Below are 10,244 nucleotides of genomic sequence, written 5' to 3' on the forward strand. Positions count from 1 at the left end.
TTTCTGCAAACAATGGAATATCCTCCTCTCAGTTTCCTTTTGGGTCTGGGAAGCCATGGAATGGGGTTCCTAGACTGCTCTAGAGAGGCTAGAGCTGCAAAGTTGTCACTGTCACAGTCACCTGCTAAAGCCAAGAAATGGTCATTCTCTGGATTTTAGTGGAAAGGGCTCCTTCTCAAAGCCCACACATAAAGATGGTCAACTAAATTTTAAGATGGTCAATAAAATTTTAAGAAAATAAAGGCCTGGAAAATCTATTAAACAGATGTTTATACATCTGTTTAAAAAATAATTAATGAATTAATTAATGAATTAATTAATGAATAAATAAACTACATATTTGTGTAAGAATTTTCATTTTTTTAAGACTACGGCCCACACAGACTTTTAGTTTTAACCTGTTCACTATTTTTTTAGGGTCCACCAGGGCAGCCTGGTCTTCCTGGTCCTGCTGGACCTCCTGGCCCTTGTTGTGGTGGTGGTGCAGCCGCCCTGGGTGCTGGTGAGAAAGGTCCAGTTTCCTATGGGTACGAGTACCGAGATGAGCCCAAGGAGAACGATATCAATCTGGGTGACATCATCTCCTCAATGAAATCCATTAACAACCAGATTGAAAACATCATTAGTCCCGATGGGTCACGGAAGAATCCAGCTCGCAACTGCCGAGACCTGAAATTCTGCCATCCCGAGCTCAAGAGTGGTATGTTTAGATTTTATTTTCACCAGTGGTAGCAGGTCTTGGGCATTGTTTTGGTTTTCTGGTTTTTCTAACTTGAGAATTTAAATGCGGATATCTTCCATAAAAATTTGACCTTTTTTCAAACAAATGTCATGAAAAAGATGATAAACGTAAAAACAATTTTAACATTATTTAACTATAAAAACTATTTAACTATATTTACACAGAATATATATTTGACTTCAACTCCACTCTTTGTGTCCTTAGAAGTGAACATATATTTAAACCATTTTAGGGGAAAAAGAAAAACATCACAAGTTCGAAATTTATTCCAAATTTCATTACCCTTACAAAATTCACATGAACTCAGTATCTTTTTGTGTCATCTTTTTTTCTTTGACATCTCTTCTGTTAAAATTAATACATTTCCTGATTTGGCTCAGAAATCTCTCATGTAAATAAGGTTTACCATCATGTAGTCAGATTCTTCTCCAAAATATTAAGCCCCTTAACATTTTCCATTATCTCTAGGAGAGTACTGGGTTGATCCTAACCAAGGCTGCAAGATGGATGCTATTAAAGTCTACTGCAATATGGAAACTGGTGAGACCTGCCTCAATGCTAACCCCAGGACTGTGCCAAGGAAAAACTGGTGGACCAGTGGAAACAGTGGAAAGAAACACGTTTGGTTTGGAGAGTCTATGAATGGAGGCTTCCAGGTGAGAAATGAGCACAGTTAACAGCCCGGCTTGGGCATACTAAAACAAACGCAACAGACTAAAAAATAATTCTGAAATTAAACTGAGACAATTAGTATGTGAAAAAATCCTGATGTGGGCTGAACGTAGACATGACTGAACAAACACTCTTGCCTATGTTGGTACTCTGCAGTTCAGCTATGGAGATCCTGAGCTCCCAGAGGATGTCTCTGAAGTTCAGCTGGCCTTCCTGCGCATCCTCTCCAGCCGTGCCTCCCAGAACATCACCTACCACTGCAAGAACAGCATTGCCTACATGGACCACGACAGTGGCAATGTTAAAAAAGCTCTGAAACTCATGAGCTCTACAGAAAGTGAGATCAAGGCTGAAGGAAACAGCAAATTCACATATGCTGTTCTGGAAGATGGCTGCACTGTAAGTAAACAGGAATTTAGTGCTGTAGTTAATGAATAATTCCCTCTAGATGACTAGACCCATAATAAAGGAAGAGAGGGTTGCATGGCCTGGGTAAGGAAAGGACATAGCTACAGCTAGTAGGGGGAACCTAGATTCTGTGCACCAGAAGTGCAATTCCTGCAGCAACTGTAGGAAGGTGAGGTGCACTTCCATTTAAATCTGTGCTTTATAGATATCTCCTTGCTTTAGAGTCAATGTCAGGGAAGTCACAGTCACCAAGTTTTCATCCATCCCCTGTCAACTCTAAAACTAGTCATACCTAACCATGGCTATATGGTTGAAGCCATGGGCTGCAGTTATGGGAAGGGGCAAACACAGTCATTTTGCAGATCTAACATTGCATCCCTGCAGCAGAAAGTTCTGGAGGGGAGCAGGAACATCCCTGAGTGTGCAGGTCTGACAGCACCTGCAGCCTTTTCAGTAACAAATGGACAACTCTAACACTCTCCATGAGTTCTCCCTCTTGGGGTCATTTCTACAGAGACAGCAACCAGTCTTCAACAGGCTGAGAGGGTTTGTTACTACAGGAATAGGAAATCTGAAGTCTGATAACCTGTGGGATGACTGCCATGTAGGCCAGCACTCGTGTCTCTAACAATTTTTCTTTTCTGTTTGACTTCACAGAAACACACTGGTGAGTGGGGTAAAACAGTTTTCGAATACAGGACGCGCAAGACCATGAGGTTGCCAGTGGTTGATATTGCACCATTAGATATTGGTGGTCCTGATCAGGAATTTGGCGTGGACATTGGCCCAGTCTGCTTCTTATAAATCAAAGATCCTGCTTTTTCTGAAACCCCAGCAAACAGATTCACACTCCAACTGTGCTCCTTTGTTTCAGCCTTGTCAGCTAGTACAGGTGCCCATCTGTATCCCAGTTATTTATTAACAAAATTTCTGGGGGAAAAAATCAATTTGATATCAAGGGTTGTTTTTTTTTTTTTTTTTTTTTTTTTTTGCTATTACACAAAATACAGTAAAAATGCTTTTTTTGCTCTATTTTTTTTACCGAATTCCATCTTCAAAACATGTCTCCATGGTGCTATAATGAAACTTCAACACTTAATAAAACAACACTGTGTTCTATTAGTTGAATGTTAGCCAATTTACAAAGCACTGATTGCTCCCAGTACCAAAGTTTACCCTTCTTTCAAGATGCAGTCCATAAAGCTAGAACGACCTCCCTGTTTCAACTACCTCAACATGGACAGAAACTGGGATGTGTCTGATGAGTCAAACCAAAAATCAATCAATTCAATCAAAATGCATTGGACCCAGTGGTCAATTCCGGGGATTCATTTGGTACAAAATTGTTTATTTCTGTACTGATTAGCTGTGAAAGGTACAGTTTATCTTAAGAGTTTAATACCTTAATGGCAGTAGTCACCATAATTTTATTGTTGGATTGTATTCTCTTGTCAAAGGTGCTTCTCTACTTTCCTGTCATTGCTGGTCAAGACCACTAAAATTAGGGAAGTGTAAAAGACTAATATGATGGTGCTAATGTATTTTTCACTCCTAACTCTGCAAGTCAGGGTTATTGACTTGCTCAAAAAAGCAAAAAGTTAAAGGATATAAAGCAATTGTAAATGTCTCCTGTCAAAGATTGTCATTGGTATGTCATAGTTGAGAATTTTCTCCCTTCACTCTGTAAAAGTCAATAAAGATGCAAAATTGTGAATTTCTTCTGTCACATTAACACATTTATAGTGTTGAAGGTTAACCATCTTTGTAAGCTTTTATATGGTTGTTGGTCTATTCCTTACAGAGACACATAATAAAATATCTTAATAAAATTTCTTGTTGTTTCATAAAACTGACTTTATTTTTTAATTTTACTATTTCTGCCTTCATTGAAACCAATTAACAAGGCAGTACACAACTCTGGTACCGCTATGATTTTTCAAAGATCAGTTCCTCTGTTTGAAGGAAACCTGGTAATTCTAAGGAATGCAGTTTATGGTGTACTAGTATGAAATTTTCTCTTTCTTGCTTTTTCTACTCCTCTGCATCCAGCAGCTCACATTTGCAAGCACAGGGAGCATCGTCATTCAGACACCATCACCCAAAGCAGGGCCCATGCACCAAGGCAGGTCAGTTTGGAGGAAATAGAAGATCTTAACCTCCCTTAATCCAAGAAACCTGCCTCAGTCTGAATAACCAGGCAGTCACAGGCTACCAGCCTTTTGGGGGCAGCTTACACAAAGGGCTTAAGGCTCCCACAAGGCAGGCCAGAAGCACCAGCCTTTTGAAAAAGCTTTTTATGGCCAATGGGGCTGTACAACTCAGTCATCCCCAGATCCTAGCAAAAATTTAAGGAGCAACAGTGACCACAATTACATTTAGGGAGCAACAGTAGCTTGGCAGTGGACTAAGCTTGAGGCCAGAATAAGGAACTAAACAGCACCACGGAGCCCAGGCCAGGAAAGCTCTCCCACAGTCAAATGCTGAAAATGCCACTCAGCCTTTCCCATGGAGCAAGGGCAGAGCCTGTCCCTACATCAATATTGCACAGCCCAGGACCTTTAAAGATACTCAAAAACAAGAACAGATAACAAAAGTTAGGGATTTAAAAAAAAAAAATCAAGTTCTTAAAAGTTCTCATTGACAATATGGGTCATTCATCCTCAAAGAATACTTTCTAATTAGCCAAAGCAGGAAAAAATGAGCAAATAAATCCTGTTTTTTACAAAATCTCACCAGATTTGGGACTGAGCCAAGACACTGCCCTGCTTTGGCAGTGTAAATTTGGACATGCTCACACAGAAGGAAAACACTGAGGCTCTGGGGAGGCCCTGACAGCACAAATGCAGCATCACCACAGACATGACTGTACTTAATGCAGCATATAACAGCAGTTCCAACAATTCATAATAAGTACTGGCTCTTGCAGGAAACCTCCTCATTTGATGGTGAAAATAAACTACTGTTTATGGAAAATGCAAGTTACATGTACAAAATAATATTAATTTGACATCAATTACATGGTAGGAAGCCTTTGATTGGAGTTTTATAAAAACAGCTGGTAAGAATGCTGGCTGGTGGAAAGCTGCATTGGAAACACCTGTTCTTAATTGCCATGGCAGAAGAAAATAGCCTTTGCAATCCCCAGTGCTGCTGGGGCTGGGAACAATGACTAAACACTAAAACTCAAGCTTTGGGGGCTGCTTTCTAAAGCACACACGTTCATCAAGTCTTCCATTAATGATGCCTAATAATGAAAGTTGATTTTCTGGAACATTTGTAGAAAGCACAAAGAAACAACCAAGACCACCACAAAATATTTACTTGATGTAAAAGCCTTCATTTTTTTCAGAGCCACTAAGTAGGCTGCCATGGCTGTCACACATCTGTACTTTTATATTACCACATTACCATTTGGGGAAAACAAGAAAAAATCAACAATAACAACCACAAATATACAAAAAAAAAAAAAAAAAAAAAAAAAAAAAAAAAAAAAAAAAAACAAAAAACCAAACCCCCCTCCCAAAAAAACCCAAAATCATTCAAAAAAAAGGCCAAATAAAACCCAATAAAAAAAATCCAACCTACCAAACAAGCAGACAAACTAAACCCTGCCACAAAAAAATTGCCTGAATCATACCAAGAGTGCAAAGTATTACTGATTTATGTTTCAATATTGCCTTGAAACTTCACTTTTCCAATTACTCTCAGCTCATCACCCGAAAGTGCAGCTCATTTGCAGGACACCAGAGCTTTTTCTTCTGTTGGAGTCCATGGCACAGGGACTATTTCAACAACTCCTTTCTGAACTTTTTAAATTGAGATTGTGTTTAAAGCACTCCAAAAAACAGCAGAAATCCAGCAAACCCTACTCCAACAGAAGGACTTTGCTATCTAATTAGACCCTACTTGTTAACAAATTGCAAACACCTGTGACTCATTCCTCACCTGGTGTCCTCTTCATTGGCTTGTGGAAAAAGCAGTTTGGTTTATTTTGCCGTTCCTAAAGATATTTTATTATTCCTCACAGAACTGACAACAGCTTTACAAGAAAGCTGGTCTGTTGTTTGAGGTGCTCCCTTTGTGCACAGAAGTTCTCCCTTGGGGCAGGGTTTAACACAGGTGATTCTCAGCTGTAATTCATCATACTCTTCATGTTTCTTTCATATTTATTTCATACATTAAGAAGCATTACCATTGATTTTAACACAGGCTGAATTTCTGAATTTACAGCAGGTAAAATAGGCAAGCTAAAAACAGTCTAAATGTTCTGGCACTCAGATAGCAATTCTGCCCAAACAGGCTCCTTGTGGACGTTCTGAGCTCTGCAGCACTTGACTGAAATCACACCCTTCAACAAAACCTTTCAACCCCCAGCAAGCAAACTGTGGCGCCCTGGACACAATAATCCAATATTATGTATTTCTTTCTAGCATAAACACACCAGTTGGACAACAACATCTATGGATTCCCAGTTTCTCTGGCATTTTCTACTTCAGCCATTGAATTGCTGACTGTTACCCTTTGTCATGATCTTTAAATTATAGTATCAACATTGTCTAACTATAATTTTATTATATTTATATATTTTACTATATATTTTTACTGTATATTTTTACTATACATTTACTATATATTTTTGTATTTACTATATACTTTGCTATATATATTTTATTTATATACTTTACTATATATTTTACTATAATTTTCAGCCATGAAAAACATTTTTAATCTATAATACCAACATTGTAATTTTTACCAACTTTTTTTAAAACTATAAATCATGATTTTTAACCTATAATACCAACATTGTCTAACTATAATTTTATTATATTTTTATGTTTTACTATGTATTTTACTATCTATTTTTACTATATATATTTTTTACTATATATTTACTATATACTTTACTATATATTTTTACTATAGATTTTATTATATTTATATATTTTACTCTATATTTTACTGTAATTTTCAGCCATTGAATTGCTGATTTTTACCCTTTATCATGATTTATAAACTATAATGCCAACACTGTCTAACTATAATTTTTACCTTGTTTTTCCTATGATATTTGTATACTTGCAGGGAATCTTGTTTTCCTTGATTAGCATTTCTAAATTTTCATTTAGTTTAACTTTTCCTTTTGCAACTGCTTTATCCTCTATCTTCCTGGAATCCTCTCTCAGCAAGACCAACTGCCTTGTGAATATTAAATCCCCAGTATAGCCTCAAGTTCCTGAAAAAATTAATTAAAATATTGATAGATTATGAGTCTAATAGCTACTGTGCTCAGTCTCAGGCAGCTAAAGGGGAGCCCTAGGAGCCCTCACCCTACAGTAGGAGAAAAAATCATAGTTTTTTGCTCTTAATCCATCTTTAGACTTTTTACTTGCCTCCATAGAGGGAAAAAACCCATAAAAATAAAACTTTTCTTCCTAGTTAGTCTAAAACTGAGGTGCATAAATCCAAAACTGTGGCTTGAACAAAGCCTCTCACCCAGAGAGGGCTGAAGCCATGAATTCCCTGTTTGCCTTCCTTACATTTTAAGCCTCCAGAACTGCTCAGTATAAACTGATCTTGAAGAAAACACCAGCACCTGCTTTCAAGCATTTAAATTTCAAGCTGACATGGAGAAAAGAAGAAAATATTGTAATCCACATAGTTGAAAGAGAGGGATGAAGCTGAGTGAGAGGCAGAAAAAAACAATGAAAGAAGCTGCCCACAAAGTAGTGAGACTGATACAAGAAATCTCTAATTCTGATCTTCAGCTCCTCATTCTGTTACACCAGCTGATCTCATTTACTTCACAGCACCATATTCCCATGGCTCTCTGAGAGAAGAAAAGAAACAAGAGGAAAAAGCCCTTCCTCAAGGAGTTTTTCAGGACATATCAATGACTTTAAAATATCACTAATTTAGCCTTTGGTATTACCTTGGAATTTGCCTTTCCAGGTAACTGCAAGTTGTCATCTGAGGGTGGAGCTCTTTTGTAGGACACTAGAGCCTTTCTTCCAGTGAATGTGAACATCCCATGGTCTGTGGTACAGAGACTACTGCAAAATCCCATTTTGTTGCCTTTTTTTACAAAAATTATTTGTAAAAACTCTAGAACATGAAAAGAATCCAGCTAGCCCTTGTCTAAGTGAAAAACTTTGCTAGCTGATCAGGCCCTAATTGCAACCAAATTGTAAACACCTGTAACTCAGTGTGTTACACCCTCAGCTTCCCCTGGGAGAGAGGCAAGGCTTCTCCCTGGCCACCATGGCTGGCAGCTGCTGTAAACTCCCCCCAAGTCCCCTCTCCCAGCAGTAATTTGGCACCTAAAACCAGACCAGGGTAAAGCAGCACTTAGAGTGGACTCATGATGGTTTCTGGATTTGAGCAGCTGCCAGGAATTTCTTCTGGAAGCTGGCAAAGTGTCAATACCTTTCCCTCCTAAAACAAAAGAAATCAACTTTTAAATAATCATTGGGTGCAATTTGCAACCCTTCTTTTGTTGTGGTTTCAGGTAAATAGTATTAAGCCTCTGTTTGCAGGCAGCAACCTGGAGGAAGAGCTGTCTACATGAATTTTGAATTAGTAAACGAGACAGTTCTCCCCAACACTTTGCCATGCTATGGCTGTCGTGATAGCTTCACTAGGAAAATGTAAGGTCCATTATTCCTTGTCAGGTGCATGTTATTCATACACATACAGACTGGAAAAAGGTGTTCTTTTGGAGGACTGGTTATTATTTATGGCAATAAGACAGCATTACTGTAGTCATTAAATTTGAATGTGTTTCTTATAGAGATTTCATACTCATTTCAACCAAGACCAAAAGCCTGATGGTTCAATAAAATATCCAGTTCTTTGCACCAGAAAAAAAAGCTGGGTTTAGAAAACTCCATATTTAAACCAAGTGCCTCTCTTCTGGAAATTTAATTAAATACATCATGTTGCAAATATCTTAAGCTACAGTAATGTATTAATTTTTTTTATCGTGATCTAATATTGTAATTCAACATGTGCTTGTAATCAGATGTCCTCAACTATATCTTGTATGATCTTAAAAAAAACCTGTACATACTTCTGTTTAACATGCTAGAAGAGAAAGATATTTTGTAGATTTTAGGATTTGGGAGATGAAGAGATGCTTTCTATGTTTTTGCCTACCTGTTTATTGGGAGGAAGCAAAAACTGGCTCACACTACACCGTGGGATTGCCGTTCTGGGGTGGATGAAATCCACCAGAGCAAAATCCTGGTGGGTCTTGTCTTCCCAACTGTCCTTCATCCTGCAATAGCTTCACCCTAGAGTGTTGTCTAGAAAGACTGACTGTAACCCACACTGTTTCCCCATCACAGCAGCCCTCTGGCTTGAGCTGGCTCCTTCTGAGAAAGCCACTGATTCTTTTTTTATTTTTTTATTTTTTATTTTTAATCCTGCAGTCTTATCTGGCAAATCTATGCTTATCCAAACTTTCTCTTCTTTCAGTACACCCCTTAGCCATGGACATCTCTAGATTGAAATTCAAGTTTTATTGTTGAGTCCACATCCACTGAGAAGGCAGTCATTGAAAGGTCATTCCTTGAGGCATTGGAGTTGTGCTTCCTGTGGGTTTTTGTGAGTATCCCTATTGTAGCTTGCATTTCAGCTTCACTGTATTTGTTATAACATCTCCAAGGTACCTGGAAAAGTCTGCTCACTCCTCAGTTTGGGTGCATCTGTAAAGCAAGGATCAAATTCCTAGCAGGAAATGGCTGACTTGATATGTGTCAGCTGCAACAAAGTTCATTTTCTTCCCAGTACTGCCTTGGGATTTGGATGACAATCTTGCTGCTAACAGGCTGCTGCTGCTGCTGAGCAGTGCTTACATGGAGACCCTGTCAGCTTCTTACATTGCCCTGCCAGCACAGGGAGCTGGGAGGGGACAGCCAGGACAGCTGATCTCAGCTGATCCGAGGGACATTCCAGGCCACATGGAGGCATCCTCACACATAAATCTGTGGTGGGAGCTGGCTAGGGGCCACTGCTCAGGAACAGGCTGGCTATAGGTCACTGGGGGTGAGCAACTGCATTCTATGCCATTGTTTTGTATATTAAAATTCTTTTGTTATTATCATTATTTTCTTTTTCTTTTCTGTCATCCAATTAATCTTGTATTTTCTAAATTTGTTACCCCCCCAGTTCTCCTCCCTGCCCCACTGAGGGGGCTGAGGACTAGGCAAGTGTCTGTCTGGTGTTTAGGGGTTGGGTTAAACCCCAGCAAATGGCAGAAGGAAATGCTCAGACTTTCTCTGATTTTTGTGTAGAGTCACACAGCTTGTTCCTCAGAGGGCAGAGGCTCCTGAATTACAGTGGTGGCTCCTGCAGTCATCACCATCTTCTGTCATTGTCATGTTCCTTTGTGGCAGGGAAGATTGTACCATACCAAACATGC

General features: G+C 38.8%; 1 protein-coding gene across 1 annotated transcript in view; it reads left to right on the forward strand.

The window, feature by feature from the left end:
• Nucleotides 1–3,671, forward strand: part of COL3A1 (collagen type III alpha 1 chain) — a 48,998-nt gene extending 45,327 nt beyond the window's left edge. The window contains exons 48-51 of the mRNA XM_059475540.1: nt 418–700; nt 1,211–1,398; nt 1,571–1,813; nt 2,480–3,671. Of these exons, the coding sequence (XP_059331523.1) occupies nt 418–700; nt 1,211–1,398; nt 1,571–1,813; nt 2,480–2,626 (861 nt within the window). The 3' untranslated portion in view covers nt 2,627–3,671. The remainder of the gene's footprint in view (nt 1–417; nt 701–1,210; nt 1,399–1,570; nt 1,814–2,479) is intronic.
• The last annotated feature ends 6,573 nt before the right edge of the window (nt 3,672–10,244 follow it).

This window comes from Ammospiza nelsoni, chromosome 7, assembly GCF_027579445.1.
Source record: "Ammospiza nelsoni isolate bAmmNel1 chromosome 7, bAmmNel1.pri, whole genome shotgun sequence".
In the NCBI taxonomy this organism is placed as follows: Eukaryota; Metazoa; Chordata; class Aves; order Passeriformes; family Passerellidae; genus Ammospiza; species Ammospiza nelsoni.